Below are 18,152 nucleotides of genomic sequence, written 5' to 3'. Positions count from 1 at the left end.
ACAAACCAATGACAAATTTTACCATTCAGTAATTCTTTTTGAATGATAAAACTTGCAATTGTTTTGTAATTCTTTTCTGCCCGGGATGCGTCCATAGGTGACGAACGCAAAGAAGGGGCATCAATGGCGATTGTGAGAGAAGTAGTATTTATATAAAAGGTCGAAAAACTAGCAAAAAAAGGAGGGAAAAGAATTGGACTTTATCTAAGGGAATTATGTCTGGCATCAACTCAATTGCATGGAAAAATGAAATCATCAATAAATCCATTGAAACATTCCATTATCTTTTGAACAACAACATTCCGCGAAGCAATCTAATGACAAAAACAATTATCGCGTTGATTTTTTTTTGTCATGACCGTCTTGGGTCTGTTTTGGTCGAAATCAATGTTGATTGATATACAAATCATGTATTTCAAGCCTTGTGACAACTGATAACTGATTACATGGCCCCTTTTTGTTCGTACTGTTTATAGTGTGTAACCGTACCCCTTTTGACTATAAGCACTTGAAATGCTTATGTAGACCTTTTTTTAGCACTGAAAAGCTGTTTAATGACTGTTATAATGCTCATAAAAATGCTGATTACTTGGGCATACAACTATGTACTGTCATGTTATGAGTTCAATGTGTGTTTACGATCCGGGTTTGATGGAACAAAAATTCCCGGATACGGGTCAGTTTCGGATTTTGAAATTTAAAATTGTTCGGGTACGGGTCGGGTTCGGGTCTGTAAAATCTGAAACCCGACCATCTCTATCGCAAGGGACCCAACTAACAATTACTCATTTTACTAGCACCTTTACGACGAATTGATTCAGCATAATGCTGAATAACATTTGGATAATTTTTAGGTACAACCTATGTTCGGGTTTTGTTTACACAAATTTGGAGAAACTATAAAGCATAGTGTTGTGTTCCAACTGAACTGTTTGTTGTTAAATCGTTTTACAGCTAAGTAAAGCAGTTTGCAAAAAATATTAAAAATAAAAAATGCAAAATTTTTCAATTTCCACGAGAGTTTATCATTTCAATTAGAGTTTATCAATAACTACACATAAATTTACCTAAATCCAGATTCGAACTCGAGACCCGTCGATTGCCAGTCGCATGCCTTCCTATCTGCGCCACCCCACCCTGGAGATGATGAATTGCAGCGCTCAAACCCAAACATAAACTTCCCGTGGTTTAATAATGATCAGACTTCGACTCCTATTCAGCAGTGGTGAATTAGCACAACATTATGGTTAACGACTGAACAACAGATTAGTTCAGCTATTCTTCAGTAAAAACCACGTGTTTTTCATCATGTCCTCTGAGTCGAAGTAATATGAAATGAAAGCGATTATTTGACTTATGAAAAACACATTATACAGATACATGTGCTAATTTTTACATGAACTTAACAAGAAGCAGAAAAAAGTCTTGTCAAACGTGGAGAGACGAACCAGCCAAGGGCTGAAAGTCTCTCAAATAAAGATAAATCAATCAAATCTTGTCAAACTATGTTGTAAAGAAATTACTGCGAGTCGAATAAAAGTTTTATTGAACGCTTGAAAAGTAGTTTTAATTATCATTGTTAATACCAATACGAAAAGTTGAACATTGGCTACTTTTTCAATTGAAACAGCATTTGTACAGTAATGTGTGCAGCATAATTTTAGTTCAGCTATAATTACGATTATAAAGCAACAATTCAGCATGCATGCTTGTTTGCGGCTGGTGATTGTTAGTTGGGGACCTTCACCTTAAACTTCGTTGCAACATTAAAACACATTTGGGCAATAACCTGAATCCATCACTTAATCCATTTTGGTAAAAAATCTGTTACAGTCCCGACTCATTAGGAACGATGTACAAATTATGTTACGCAAAAATTAACCTTTAAACCCACAACGGTTGGAAGCTGTGCTGGGCAACGTCATTGCGCTATCTGAGGGATGAGAAAGGAAGATTAGTTGGATACCCAAGAAAGGTATATGAAGACCTCTACATCCTCTCAGGCCTAGAAGTCACGGGAGATTGAGTGTTGTAAGAGGAAGGATTAAGTCCAAAAGACGATGTACAGGAGTAAACTCACCACTAGGTCCAGTACTGGGTACTTTCGAGACAATTGTTGACTTTCTTTGCGCCTCCTGAACACCACACGAAAAAAAGATAAATTTCGGCACCTCGATGGGAATAAGACAAACTCTCACAGCAATCGCGATGAATTACACGAAGATCAATTTGCAAGCACTATCCGAGGCAAAATTTGCGGAATCAAAAACAACGCGAAGCAAAGAAAACATGTGACAGTTTTGAAAATACAGCCGCTAGCGAGCACAACCTGTTACGATCCCTTTGTCCTAATCGATGCATGTTGGCAACAAACACGCTTCGCAAGAAACACTTATCAAGCTATGATGACAATAACAAATATTTCTTGTCGTAACTGTGTGTATATTCCGGAGTTTCCGCCAATATTTTCGACTCCCGTAAATCAATTCATAAGCATTTGGACTAAATCAGACGTTGTGCATAACACAAAGTCGAGTTTCAGTTATAAAACGAACTAAAAAATGCAAAACAACTATTCCCACAGTTTTTGTTGCAAACAACCTCATGAGCGATCTTTGTCATAATCTGCTAACGAAAAAACAAAAAGTTATTGCCACTGCTTGAAACCAATTCAAAACGTCGGAAAGTCCTCTTAGATGCATCGAACCCCTTCTTAAAAGCAATTAGCATCCGACTTGAAATCTATCCAAAAAACCCTACAAACCTCCTGAAGTTATCCTGGTAGTCCAATGAAATGCCCGGAATCGCCTTAGAGTTCAATTTAAGGTGAAATATTAAGAAATCCCATTGCATTTTTTCAAACAAACTTTAGAGGCACAAATCTGACGAACAAAGCATCGAGCCAAGCCGCACTTGTTTTTCCTGGCTTTGTTCACTTCCAAAAAGAGGCAGCTTTTACAAATCGAGAGCATTTGTTTACAAATTTTCAAGATTGGTGCTCTTGAAAACGTGAGTAGGGGACCAAGTCGGCCATTGTGGCAGCCATGTTTGTATTCTCTGAAGTTTCTCCTTAAAATATGTACACAAACTTGACGAATGAAACGTAATCGTAACGTTGGTGGTACAACTAATGTTCCTGTTCACCGGCTTTTGTCATCATTACAGTTAAAGAAACCGTGCGTTGATTCTTTTAAATCTTCGCCAACGTTTCGATCCTTGCTGGGACCTTTTTCAGGCCCTAATAGTTATTATTTTTGAATTGGTAATAGAAATTCCTCAGTTCTGGCATTCTGAGTGGGTAGAAAAAGCCTGTTTTGCTCCTCCATCTGACTACCTTTAAATGTTTAACTTCTTCAGGAAATAGGCTTTTTGGTAAGTGGTGTGAAGCTCTACATTTGTTTGTCATGTAATTATCATGTCGCCTGGTTTTGCTATGGCAATGGTGCATATATATCGAATAGTTCGAGAGGCTCTGCAGGTTACAAGTGTTTTTGAAGCAGCAGCTTTTAAAGCTCGTTTAAGTTGCCTTTGAAGCTTATCGCTTATACATTTCAAAAGATACTAACTAATGCTAAATGAACATCAGTTTGACAGCTATGAAAAGTACATTGAATAGGGTATACTATAGTGGACGTATTTTGGTCCACCTTGGGAATTTTATAACATTTATCAGATAATCTTTACAAAACTTGGGCAAATTATTATTGAAATTTCCAGTACAAATTTGCCAAGATTTTGTAGAGATTATATGACAAATGAAGTAAAATTGCCAAGGTGGGCCAAAATACCTGTCCCGCTTCAAGAAACATCTCCTACCGTACTGTGACTAATTCCACTTCCTTTTGGTGATACTTAGTAGAACATTATACCCATAACATAATAAATCATTGGGTAAGGTTAAGTTGAAGTTAAGTTTAATAAATTTGTACCAGAATATTTTGAAATGTTTTCGCCAAAATTTCCGGCTACCGTATTTTTTCAAATTTTCGAACACAGGGCATGATTCTACACTAAAACTGATCATCATCTTAAAGAGCTAAAAATGTAGTAAACTAGTGTAATATAGATCAGATGAGTTACTGTCACTTTTAGTTTTCTTTACATATTTAAACGTGCTCATGAATTTCCCGTTCAGCTCCCATTTTCTACACCAATACTCCACTAAGCACTGTTCTTCGTCGCCAGTATTGCCTTCAACTCACCATACATCCCCGTTCGCCGAAACACGCAACGGTGCAACTTGTCATGCTATGCTTTCTGTGACAGGCAGGTAGCTGCTGGTTATGGATGCATTTCCCACGGTCAATTCAGTGCGAATCGTGAATTGCTTTTTGCACTACCCACATTAGTGCAATCGGCCGGCGGTGCCATGCGGCTTTAATGCGGGAAAATCGAAATTAGGTCTTTCCAGTCCAGAGCAATGTCACTCCGAACCGAAACGCGCCGCCTTTAATTGCCACTTTTTATTATCTTAAATGAAGCGATTTATGGCAGATTGCTTTGCGTTGCATTTTCCCATTTTGCAGAGGTGCGACTTAATTACGCGGTGGTAGATTTATAATTTGGATGACGAAATTTAATGGTGCAAAGCCCCTTTCACTGCGCACCACCGATTAGCTTAGATAACTCCAATTAGCTGTTTTCAATTTTCTATGCAACTGAGTGGGAGAATATTAAATCCCAGGCTGAGTCTGATACCCGGCCGTGTCGAGTGGTGCATCTTTGTTTGTTCAGTGTAAATGACCTCCGATGCCACTCGGATGGTCTGGCAGCTAATGAAGAGCGCATCACGGTGGTCAGACGAAGGCTACAACTTGATCTTGAGCAGGCGCTGGTGATCTTTTTATGTGCACCCATTTCCAAGATGACGCAAGGAAGGCCTGTGACTTCTGCCACTACTGACTGGACTGGAGAGAGGTTGATGCTGTCTGCCGGCCGATCACGCTGACTTGACACGGTGGTGAACCCGAAGACTAATGGGACTATTATTTACACTTCTTGTGAGATCTCTTCAGGTGTCGGGAATGGGGTAGGTGGTTGCGCGCATCAGACAGGAGATGATGCGCCTGTCGTAATTACAGGACGGTTCGGTCATCCTTGCCAGCGTAGGATCGACATCCAGATCGGTGCAGTTTGTGGAGGACCTATTGGTGCTCGAGGTATTTACTCTTCAATCCCGACCTGTAGTGCTTCGTTTGCCCATTTATTGCCGCACGAGAAGATCTTCACGCTTGCCGGGCGGCGATGGATGGAATGGGTGTCGACGAAGAATGAGAAGTATTTCGCGCAGAGATTAACCTTGAAGCAGAAGCCTTTTGGATTCTCGCGGTAGGCCGATGATCGTGATGACTTTCTTACGCGTAATTTTATGTCGGTATCATAAAGGAGTTTATGATACTGCTGTTCCAGCATTGACTTTCAGTTCCACGTGATGGATGACTGCAACATTGACCATCAGTTTGTATAAATGTAGTGTGGAGATAAAATAATTTATTTTATGCATTGTGTTTTGTAGTGCCATTAAATTAAGAATCTTAAGTAATTATAGTAATTCAGAATGTAGAGGTGTGGCACATTTATTTTAAATTTTAAAACTCTACCACTTCTTGGCGTAACGTCACAACTGAGACCAAACGAGAAAACTTTTCGTAAAGGAAATTACCTTGACTTCCTTGGGTATAGAGTATTGTCGTGTCTGCCATAAATCGTGCGCAAAATGGTAATCGGCAGAGGAAGCTCTCAGTGGAAGTGTTGAAGTAAAACTGTGAAAGTGCTAATAGAACGCTAAGCTGAGAAACAGGCTTTGTTCCATCCCTATGGGGACGTTACGCTATGCAGAAGAAGAGGCAATGGAAACAGAATCGATGATTGCAATGTCACCTTTGATTTGTTTTCTTCTTTTCATTCAAGATTGCAAGGTGCCAAAGTTACTCGAGCATAAATCAACGGTTCCGGGTCATTTGGCCGAACGCCATTTGGCCGACAGGGTCGTTTGGTCGAATGCCATTTCGATGAAAATGAATGATGTACTTAGGTGACCATACGGCTGTTCCCCGTCCCAGTATAACTCGAAAGAACAGCGTTTGATTGAAAGAAGTAAAAATCTTTGATAAAATATTATCAGTTTCAACGCCAACTAAGCCCTGAATATCAATACTTGAAAGAATATGATTAAAAGAAGGAAATATATCTGATGATCATATTGGCAGTTGGAATGCCAAAAAACTTCCTTGAATACTTTTGATCATGATTCGGTCAAATGGTGTTCGGTCAAACGACATTCGGCCGAATGGCGTTCGGCCAACGGTATTCGGCCAAATGGCCGGACACCTAAATCACACAGCATGTAGATTTTGAACTGCTGTAAGTGTGATCAACTTGATCGGAAGGCATTTGCATAACCGTTTGCAGAAGGTTATTATGGAATATGTAGTTGGTTTTAATAGCAGTTTTGTTAAATTAGTTGGGTAAAAGTCAAAATGTTTCAATAGGAACACAAAACTTAAGCTCCTTTCAAGTGAAATTTTGATGAGGTAGGGTAATTCGCTAATTGTTCAACATTACTCAAATGTTGAACAGTTTCTGAGAATCGTTTTGTTAATCGAATTTAAGTAATACTCGCTTAATTTAAATTGATTATATAGAACGGTATACATAAGCCTCATGAAATTGCATCGATTTATGTACAAAACTTAAAATATTTTCCAGAAAAAAAAATTGGAATTTTTTTTTCACTGCACACAACACAGACGTGTAGATGTTCTCAAATCTCAATTTGTTCATCGAACACGTGTTTCTGTTGCACTTATGAATGTCAGAGCAATCAATGTTTCATGGATTATTCGTTGTTTTTTAAACGCCAAAGAATATTTTCCCGTTCCTGGGGATTTCAGAGGTTTTCCAAGGGAATGCGGAGGGTTGACAGACGTTTAGAGGTGCTCCTGGGGATTTCAGAGGCGTTCCAAGGATTTTCCAGAAGATTCCCGATTCATTCCAGGAGATTCAAGGGGGGTTTCAAGGGATTTTACGAGTTTTCTAGAGATTACAGGAGTGTTCCGGGCAGTATTGTGAAGTTTGATTGATATTCATCTTTTTCTATTTATCATCGGGATATCAATATTTACTATCGGGATATAAGGATATCAATCTGCCAAAACCCTCTGATATGTTTTGAAACCCATCTGAAACTCCCTGAGAAGTCCCCTTGAAATCCCTGAATCATCTCATTCCTCTAAACCACTTTGAAACAACTTAAAACGTCTGAAGTCCTCTTGCAATTTCTGGAATTCCCCTAGATTCTCCCGAAATCTTTGGAAAATTTTAAGGAACCCATTAAAACGTCTTGATTTGTAACAAAACGCCTTGAACTCTTTCTGAAAACCCCTTGAAACTTTCTTGAGATACCCTTAAAATCACCTAAAAAGCAGCAGAGCCCCCTTCAACCCCATGAAATGTTCCAAAAGACTTGAAACGTGTAAAAGTTCCTCTGAAACCTCCGGAAACCATGTCTTAACTTCCTAGAGTGCCTTGAAACCCCTTGAGGCTAACTAGAATGTCCCTTAAAATTCCCTGAAATCCCCAAAAACCTTTGTAAAATTCTCTGAAACGCCCTAAAACCCGTCCGAAAACCATCAAAATTAAAAAGACAAAAAGACAATTACCGAACCGAACTAAGCGCCAAAAAGATAATTCTGAGATAATTAAGCTTAAAGTTCAACCGCTCACAAATAAACAACAGCAGAGATTATTTGAAACTTTTCCGCACACATGTAACTTACAAGCCTTCATTAACCATCAGAAATTAAGAATACATGTCGATTATTTGGAATCATTGATATAATTACATTTTATTTCTTGGTACTTTGCACTCAGTTCACTCTGGCTGGTCAAAAATATTAGAAAATGGTTTATAGTTCAGTTTGGCTGAATGTGTTTTTTTTTTGTTTTAGGTAAAACCAGTTGGACCGTGAAAAAAATCTCGATTTTCCATCGTCTATCAAGTTGATATCGATATCACTCACAATCCTTTACATAAATCAAAACCCAGATTAATCCACCTAGTGGTGATAGTGCCTTTCTCGTCGAACATGTACTCATGGTCTTTCCTTGGTTGGGATACGGCTGGGATGATTTTGGTTCAGAATGTTGGCTTCAGCCTTTTGGGGGAATCGAAAACACTAGTTTATGAATTTTTCTGACGTTTCGATCTGTATGGGGCCTTTTCAAGGGTTCAATCGGTCAAGGTTTCCTAGTCAAGATGGCCTTGCCTAGCTTAAAAATGTCATACGAAAGTTTTGGTATTTATTGAGTCCGTTCGGTTTGAAACCGTCGTGATGTGGACAATCGCCTACCTATCGGGCGGTTTAGAAGTCGGTCCCTGTTTTTGGAATCTTCTACTATTGTTTGTTTAGCTAGTTTCTGTGATAGGGCCATCATTCCGAAGCATGATCTTTCCGTCGACGTAATGCGAACTGTTCCTGAATCCCGAGAATACCTTATTTAGAAAAGCAATAATTTTAATAAAATTGGGAAATTTATTAATTGAACATATTCCGACGTTACGTTAAACATATAGACTGGGCTGAAAAATATCAGAATTTTCAGTTGACTGCTTGAGCACCTTCACTATCACTGAAGACCGATCAACATCAAGACGATAATTACAAGCTAGGTTATAACGTCTTTCACAATCACAGATGACTTTACGGCAGGCCTGCCCAAACTTTCGTGGCCACGGGCCACAAGTGATGCTCCATACCAGTCGACGGGCCAGACATTAAATTTCGACATCAAATTTCGAAAGCACGAATGCAACAGTGAAATTTTGTACATCCGATTACCCGTTCTCACGGCAAATCACAACACTGACATCATTTGGGTCATATAAATGTGAGCAAGAATTCTTGATTTTTTGCAAAAATCACCCTGAATACTTTTTTTCTGAATTTTGCCGAACTGCAGGTTGCAGCAAACAATTTGCTGAAATTCAGCAAACTTCTCTGATTCGTTCAGTAAACTCTGCTGTTCAGCAGCAACGTTTGTCTGAAATTCAGTAAATTTTGCTGAAATTATGCTTCAAATTTGGCTGTACCTTTCAAGTTTAAAATTTTTAAATTTATGTATTTAAATTTTTCAATCTTTGAAAATTTTTAACAAAACATATTTCAATAAAATTTAATATTAAAAATAAACTCGAAATAGGTAGTTTTCGAGTTTATTTTTAATATTAAATTTTATTGAAATATGAAATATCTTCAAATATTTTAATCCTTGGGCCAAGTTTCATTCATCGATTCCGCGGGCCGTATGTTGGACAGCCCTGCTTTACGGTCTTCGACATAGTTTTTTCTTCACACTTTAGGCTATATCTTATTATCTTAGGTTACAAAATTCATGTAAAATTTGACAAAAAAATGAAAGCAAGTGAAATTGCCCATACTAAATCCCATAAAAAAAATCCCAGTAGATTTAAACGGAAAAGAGGATTGAAAAAACTTTCTCCGGGGTTGATGCGATAATTTTCTCATATAACGTTGACCTATCCTACTGTATATTTTTACACCTCAGTGATTTGATGAGATTGCTTTAGTACAGACAAACAGACATATCATTTGTAACATATTGCTATTATATTCATCGTTACGAAAAAATAATCGCCAAACGCTAATCAGGTTGCGTTTCACTGCGGCTTGATGTTGGTAGTGAGTAGACGTCAAACGAGCAACAACGATTAATAATTGTTTCAACCGTTGAAAACAAGGACGATGGAGAGTGAGTAGAGTTAGACGTCTGTATGTATGTGGCCTTCGTTCAGTCAAGATTTTGTTTTCCTACACATATTTATCGCTTGCATTGACTTTGTTCATTTTTGAAGTTCCTGCGAAGCACCCAATGCTGATTTTGCATCACTATCGGTAGCCTCTAATGTGGTCTGAGCCTATTTTCTTGCTAATCGTTCTTCATGGTTTAAAAAAAGACCGCGGTTCGATGTGTCGCATGCATAGGTTTAGTTCTTTTTGGCATTTGGCCACTTCCGGCTGGACACCCTAGATCGGTCCTGGAACACTATCGGTAGCCTTTATAAAGATCTTCGTTGTGGTCTATTTTCTGGCTAATCGTTCATCACGTTATTTAAAAAGCCGCTGTTTAATATGCCGCAGGCATGGGTTTTGATATCTACTACATTTGACCACTTCCAGCGGGACACCCGGAACCGGTTCCGGAACTCTATCGGTTGATCCAAATATGATCTGGAACTATTCTCTTTTATTAACCGTTTATCAGGTTGCCTGAAGAGCTTGCGATTTGATGCGCCGCATGTAAGGGGTTGGTTAATTTTTATACTTGGCTACTTCCGGCGTGACATCTGTAACCGGTTCAGTAACACTACCGGTTCAGATATGGTCTGATACTGTTTTCCTGCTTACCGTTCACCAGGTTATCGGAAATGCCGTTGTTTAATGTGTCGCATGCATGGGTTTGGTACTCTTTTATATTTGGTCACTTCCGGTGGGACATCCGGAACCGGTTCCGGCACACTACCGGTTCAGATGTAATCCGAGAATAATTTCCTGCCTACTGTTCATCAGGCTATCGAAAAAGCCGCTGTTTGATGTATCGCATGCATGGGTTTGGTTCACTTTCATATTTAGCCAGTTCCGGCGAAACACCCAGAACCGGTTCCGGAATAATACCGGTTTAGATATGGTCTGAGAATGTTTTCCTGCCTACTGTTTATCAGGTTATCGAAAAATCCGCTGTTTGATGTGTCGCATGTATGGCTTTGGTTCACATTCATATTTGGCCACATCCGGCGGATCACCCGGAACCGGTTCCGGAATACTACCGGTTCAGATATGGTCCGAGAATATTTTACTGCCTACTGTTCATCAGGCTATCGAAAAAGCCGCTGTTTGATGTATCGCATGCATGGGTTTGGTTCACTTTCATATTTAGCCACTTCCGGCGGAACACCCAGAACCGGTTCCGGAATACTACCGGTTCAGATATGGTCTGAGAATGTTTTCCTGCCTACTGTTTATCAGGTTATCGAAAAATCCGCTGTTTGATGTGTCGCATGAAGGGTTTGGTTCACTTTCATGTTTGGCCACTTTCGGCGGGTCACCCGGAACCGGTTCCGGAGCACTACCGGTTCAGATATGGCCCGAGACTATTTTCCTGTTTACCGTTCATCATGTTTTCGAAAGTGCCGTGGTTTGATGTGTCGCATGAATGGGTTTGTAGCGTTTTCATATCTGGCCCCTTCCTGGGGTACCGATCCGGAACACCTAAATGGCCATAACTCCGGAACGGCTGGACCGATCCGAACCATTTTCAATAGGAAACAATGGGACCAGATTCCGCGTCGAATGAACCGTTGGTCATTAAAATCGGTTGAGGTTTACTGCCAAAAAGTGATGTGAGTTTTTTTGTACACACACATACACACACACATACATACACACACACACACACATACATACACACACACAGACATCACCTCAATTCGTCGAGCTGAGTTGATTGGTATATGTGACTCGACCCTCCGGGCCTTCTATCAAAAAGTTATTTTTGGAGTGAACATATAGCCTTTCCAGTACACTTAGTGTACGAGAAAGGCAAAAAAGACGCGTATAGTATGGTAGCACGAAGGTCTCAAAATAGTATGAAATATGAACGGCGGAAGCCCTCCCAGCTCAGCTTTTCCCACCCATGCTTTTATTCATAAGCGGCGCATGTGGAGGCACAGATCAAGAGTGATTATGTCTAACGATGTCCTTGTATACCCTGAGGTCCTGAGATGTGAATGTGGAGCAATTTGTGTACTTTAATTTTATGCTGGTCGAAGAAAACCATGAAAATGTTCTGCCAAAGTGAACTAAGACAAAAATCAACAATAAAAAATATGAAAGAGATTCGAACTTGGATCATCTAAGTGATAACCAAGCGCGTTACCTCTAGGTCATATTACCTTGTTGAAGGTCAGTCGTTAAGTCTGAATCAAGTTCTAAACATTCTTCTCAAGGATGATTTTCGTGAAAACGGACTTGGTTCGGTCTGGCTGAATGTGATTTTGAAAAATGGCAATCAGCTCCATCGAAACATAATTGGTTCCTCCCACACTCATATTTCTAATAACGTGTTCATTTCTCTCGCAGATTGTTTCTATGAGTCGGTTAGAAGTTAGAAATCTGACGTCGATGAGGAGAACTTGAAATGTTCATCACCTAGACCAAACCTAACATATTTCGCTGATTCTATTGAATGGTTTACAGTTCACTCTGGTTGGATGCAAAATGATGTTTTGTATGTTCCGCCAAACAGAAATTTTGAATTTACTCCACGAAGAGCTGTCAGAATTACTGGATTTTTACATGGAAGGAAGATCATCATTTTCTTCACTAAATGGTTAAGAAAACTCAATTTTTCAAAAAAATGGTCTTTGGTTCGAAAAGCAGAGGAACCTGAGCATGGCGTACACCGACTACAAGAAGGCGTACGACTCAGTACCGCACTCGCACCTTCTTAAGGTACTGCAGTTGTACAAGGTAGATGGGAACGTCATCAGGCTGATGCAACACGCTATGGGGATGTGGAGCACGTCCCTACAAATTACCGACGGAACAGCTGTGTTGCGGTCCAGAACTCTCAGCATCAGGAGGGGGATATTTCAAGGCGATATCATTAGTCCGCTATGGCTCTGCCTTGCGGTGAACTCCCTCAGCAGAGCACTCAACAAGTGCAACTATGGCTACCATCTGAAAAGTGGGGGAAGGAGTACAAGAATAACCCACACCTTCTTTATGGACGATCTGAAGCTGTTTGCGGAATCAGTACAGAGGCTACAGCTTAGCTTGTGACGGTGTTCAGCAACGACATCCTGATGGAGTTTGGAATTGACAAACGTCGGTCAGTTTATTTTCGCCGGGGTCAAGTAGTGGGCGCCAGCTGCTTCCGCGTCAACGAACAGGAGGAGATTCGTTGAATATATGGTTGAAGGCGAAGCGTACAAATACCTCGACTTCCTGCAACTGCAAGGTATTCGCCACACAGCGATCAAGAAGGAACTGTAGGACAAGTTCTTGTATCGTGTCAACTGTGATCTGAGGAGCTTTCTGTCAGCCGGCAACAAGGTGAAGGCAATCAACACGTTTGCTGTGCCCCTGTTGACTTACAGCTTTGGGGTGATAAAGTGAACCAAGACTGATCTTGAGGCGCATGCGCCATCCAAAGTCGTCCATCGAGAGAATCACCCTGCCCCGCGCAGTAGGAGGAAGAGGCGTTACCAATATCCAGGCACTATGTGTCTCCTAGATCCGGCAGTTGCGGGCATATTTCATAGAAAGCCAGAACAGTCATGAAATGTATCGCACTGTATGTGAAGCTGATCACGGTTAGAGCGCCCTCCATCTGGCGCAGGAGGATTACCAGCTGAACTGCGACATCAACACCGTTGACGAGATGATCGTAGCGAGGAAGCAGACGGACTTGCATGGGACGCACCCTCATCAACTGGAGCTCGAGCACATCGATAAGGCGGCATCGAACGCGTGGCTGATGCGTGGTGACCGCTTCTCGGAAACAGGAGGTTTCAGAATCCTTTTTTATTGAATTCTGTAGGCAACTTTTGGTAGTAGTCCTCTGCAAGACGAATTACCCAAGTAACCAAAAGATATTAAGCAAAAAGAAAAACGTGGTAAGTACTGTTCCTTTGATTTCCACTAAGAATTTGCATCCTTTGACAGATACGTATTTCGACCTCAACTGTAAGGTCGTCTTCAGTGTCTTGTACTTGACAAGGCACTGAAGACGACCTCACAGTTGAGGTCGAAATACGTATCTGTCAAAGGATGCAAATTCTTAGTGGAATTCAAAGGAACAGTACTTAACACGATTTTTTTTACTTACATTTACAAGCCCAGGTTAATCATCATCAACAGATATTTACGCTTCCCCCGACAAAATGCACTTTCAAGTTTCACAAAGTTCATATAAAGTTCCGAACGGGACTCCCTGGCAGCACATAAGTTCCAACGAAACTCATTGCTAGGCTATTGAGCAGCTTGAAAGCTACTTAAGATGCCACCCGATACTTTGGCATTATAGTGGCAACAACTTTACAAGCAATCTTGAAAAAAAAAGAACAAAATCTGAATTTACTAAATCAATCATTATTTTGTTCAAATCTAAAAAAGACATGCCACCCACCGCACCAGTAGTCGCAGCATTAAGCCCTGATGCCATGCCACAATTAAAAGGTGAAGATCACGGTGGATACCATCTGGCTTGCATCAATTCCCTGACGGCAACTAGCTTAGCCTTGTCATATTGCGACATTTGTACCCATTTAGACGCGGCCCGAATTCATTATTATCACAGTCAAATTTCGTACACGTCTTCGCAGCGGCTAGCGTTACGCAAGTTTGGTTGAGTTCACAACAGGTTAACGAAATAAATTTGATCAGCGTTAAATGTCGCTGAGAAACGATGATTCAGCGAACTCTCAAATTATCACAATAGTCTAAACATTAATGAGAAACCCAATAATACATTATGTAAATAGCAGCACGGCCGTAAGTTAGCAGGGGCTGCCTGCCATATAGGAGTATCCGGTTCAAATCTAAACTCAAGGTTTTTCATCCGAAATATTTCTTAAGGATGTTTGTACTTTCAAAGTTATTCCGAATTCATTTCCAAAAACTTTATCTCTTGTCAATTTTTATTTTTCTCCAAAAAATTATAACTTGAGAATGGTCTGTTGGAATGAAATGGTGTCTTAGAAGATGTTTGAGAATATTTGAAAGACCTAAAAAAAACTACACTGAGAGTAATATTCATCATAGACATATGTCAGATGTCATATAATTTCCATTTTCCACAAACTTTACCCTTCTATTTTTATTGTTTTTCTGTAGGAAGCTAACTTCCTTCCCCAAAATTTACCAAGTAACCAAGGATGGTCAAATGCTTCTAACTATATTTTTACGAATTTTCATAATTCATCGATTTTTAAAACATTCAAAAGGAAACGAGTTTTTTATAATTTTGATACTAAAAATACATTCTGCGTACAAGTTTCAAGGAGAAAACTACACATAATTTATTCTTGCGTCCAACCATACGTAAGTTGCAGTGAATTAAAAAAAAACTAAAAAAAATTAAAAAATTGATCGTGTTAAATATTATTCGAGATGGTCTGAAAACTCACATATCTGAGAAATAATTGATCCTTTTTTGATAAAAACTAGAAAACAGTTAAAAAAATCTCGACTAAAATTTCACAAAGTCTCATGCATTTTTCTTTTTCTATTTATTTTTTTAATTTTATGATTTCACTGTAACTTAAGTTAATTGGAAGCACGGAAAAAATATGCTAAAGTTTTTGCATTCAAACCTGTAAATAAAACCTTTAATTTTTATGGGACCGTTCATAAACCACGTAGACTTTTTGGGGGAAGGGGAGGGGTCTGCCCAAAGTCTACGCTCCATACAAATTTCAAAATTTGTGTATGGTATGGACAAAAGTCTATGAGGGGGGAGGGGGGGGGTCTGAGATGGCCAAAATTTGGTCTACGTGGTTTATGAACAGCCTCTATCCAATATCTCAAAAAATAATGTTTATTTTGAAAAACTATGAAAAATAAAAAAAATCAAAAACTATAACTATAAGCATTTGCCCATCCTTGGCGAGGAAGTCAGCTTTTCATAAAAAAAAAATAATCAAATGATAAGGCTTTTGGAAAATTTAAATTATATGACATTTAACATAGATCCGAGATGAACATTATTTTCAGTGTATTTTTTTCTAATCAGCAACGGATAGTTTAATGGACGCACATAATTAGGTGAGCTTGTTTCATGCTATTGCTTTATTGTGAAATTAGATTATATATCTTCACATTTTCTATAAATATCTTCTATATATAAAGAATATGAATTCCTTTTTTGAGCAAAAAAAAAACTCAAGAATGGATGGACTGATCTGCTTGATTTTTGCACAGTTCAAAACGCGGCTGAGTTTTAATATAAAAAAATACGAAAATCAACTGTAAAGATGAAAAAATATGAAAACTTGTTTGAGCTGGAAACAAACTCAAAACGATCGCAATAAAACCAATCTAGAGTGCGCTGCAAATCTATGCCAAAGTTTGCCGGGACTTCTGTTTTTTTTTATAAAAATAACATGTAGTTTCAAGTTATAACTATTGTTTACGGATGTCACACTAACATTCCTTCCCTGTCCTGATTACCTTACGGACGTGGACGGCGCAGGTACTGGCAATATAAAGTTGTGGACTTTCGAAAATGCACCCATGCCCCATATTATGGTTTCCCCCGGTACAATGTTGAATGTTCTAGTCAGTAACGGAGCAGCAACTACGAATTGTACTGTCATCTCATACTCATGCTCAGTCCCATTGTGTCAGCGTTGTCTAAAAATGATCCAAAAATGTTGGAAATATTGCAAGTAATGACTTGCAGACCACGGGTTGGAATCTCCCAAAAAACGACCAGGTGGTTTATGGACAGCCCCTTAGTGACAAAATATTTGAAGAATGTTCACGTGGTTCACGCCGAGGACCTGGGAACGAATCCCACTCCCGACAAACTCGCAAAAAGTAAGCTCTTCCTTCGGAAGGGAAGTAGAGCGTGGGTCCCGAGATCTCGTTAATACAGACAAAAAAAAAGTATACTTGGTATTTCATTTAATATTTGTGAAATTAGTTATCAATTTAGAGTATCACACGACAAAAGTAAATTTAATTTTCATTTTTCTACCCCATCATCACTTACCATCAAAACTAGAAGTTCCACTTTCAGCTTCATCTTTCCAATCTTGGCCGGGGTTTCGTATGCACCACGGGGGAACCTAGTTTCCTAACAACACCACTTGTTTGGTCCAACCACAATCGTCAGTAGTCGTCGTCGTCGCTGCCTCGCAGAAAAATGGAACAAACCACTAACGACGACCGCACACTCTGCGCACAACACAAACACACAAACTTTCGTTCCTGTTCCGAACTCGATATGTCCGCGCAGCTCTCGGCAGGAACCAGTGGCTCACTTTCGATCTCTTTTCCTGTTTTTTTTTTGCGCTTGTCTTCCACCCCCACCGCAGGGGGAAATTCTCCTCGTTGGAAAGCGAAACTATGCCCACGGCGATGGCCTAACTCGGGAAACGTTAATCTTAATTAGGAACACTCACTTTGCCTCTTCCAGGCCTTTTCTATTTATACCTTCTGCACCGGGATTGCTGATGCACACGTTAACGGACGTGATCGCTTGAGCTGGTTATGATCGCCAATTATGGAACGTTTAGCGTTCTTCTGGAGTTGTGTTTGCTGATTGTTATGATTTTTCCTTCGTTCGCTTTTGACACACTTGACTTGGATTTGGATCTCCCGTCTGCGTTTGGCAACTTCACCTAGATGTTTTTCTTAAGCAGACAGATCGTGCTGCTTCCAATTATCCAATCAACACCTTCTCCTATCTAACCAGAAGCATCCATAAGTAATCTTCTCTTTATTTGGCAAACGAGATCACGCGCTAAACGGTTACGTTAGTTCTTCGCTGTATCTCACGTGTGGATCGTGATTATTCCGGGGAGGCAAATCAACCGGCCTCAAGAAAGATTCAAACGGCACCCCCAGGCTGACCGACAACACTATCTATCGCGGGTGAGTTCCTCTCTGGTCTGCGCAGCGTCCGCCAAAGCTAACTGCATATCGCACACATCCAGACCGGAGCGAAAACCCAAAAATCAACCAAACGAGTATTGAAGCCAGTGAGTGAAAATCCAACTCAGCCGGGATCCACAATTGCAAACAGAATAAATCAGAAAGTTAATTCCACCAATTTTCCTTCCTCTAATTACGCCGAATACAGGCAAACAGCCACACTTAGAAAACCGGGATCGATGCGGGAGTGGCGGGCTATTCCTCGGATATCGTCGTTCAAATTCGCGCGTTCACGTGCTCTAACGGATTCACGCGCGTAAAGTCTAAGAAAAACTCACTTCTCTACACCAGAGCCTTCCACACAGCCTCGAAAAAAAGTGCAGACATCAGACCGACACGATGGTCAAACGCAAACTGAACTGATTTTGGAGTATGAACTCTTTTTACGGTGCCAGACTAGCTGAAGAAGCGCTG

General features: G+C 40.0%; 1 protein-coding gene across 1 annotated transcript in view; it reads right to left on the bottom strand.

Annotated features, from left to right (window-relative positions):
* LOC109418925 (uncharacterized) overlaps window positions 1-18,152 on the bottom strand; it is a 276,024-nt gene extending 257,872 nt beyond the window's left edge. The window contains exon 1 of the mRNA XM_062853978.1: window positions 16,795-18,152. Within this exon, the coding sequence (XP_062709962.1) occupies window positions 16,795-16,827 (33 nt within the window). The 5' untranslated portion in view covers window positions 16,828-18,152. The remainder of the gene's footprint in view (window positions 1-16,794) is intronic.

This window comes from Aedes albopictus, chromosome 2, assembly GCF_035046485.1.
Source record: "Aedes albopictus strain Foshan chromosome 2, AalbF5, whole genome shotgun sequence".
Taxonomy (NCBI): domain Eukaryota; kingdom Metazoa; phylum Arthropoda; class Insecta; order Diptera; family Culicidae; genus Aedes; species Aedes albopictus.
The sequence above is the reverse complement of the archived record's forward strand: the minus strand, read 5'-3'. Positions and strand labels throughout refer to the sequence as shown.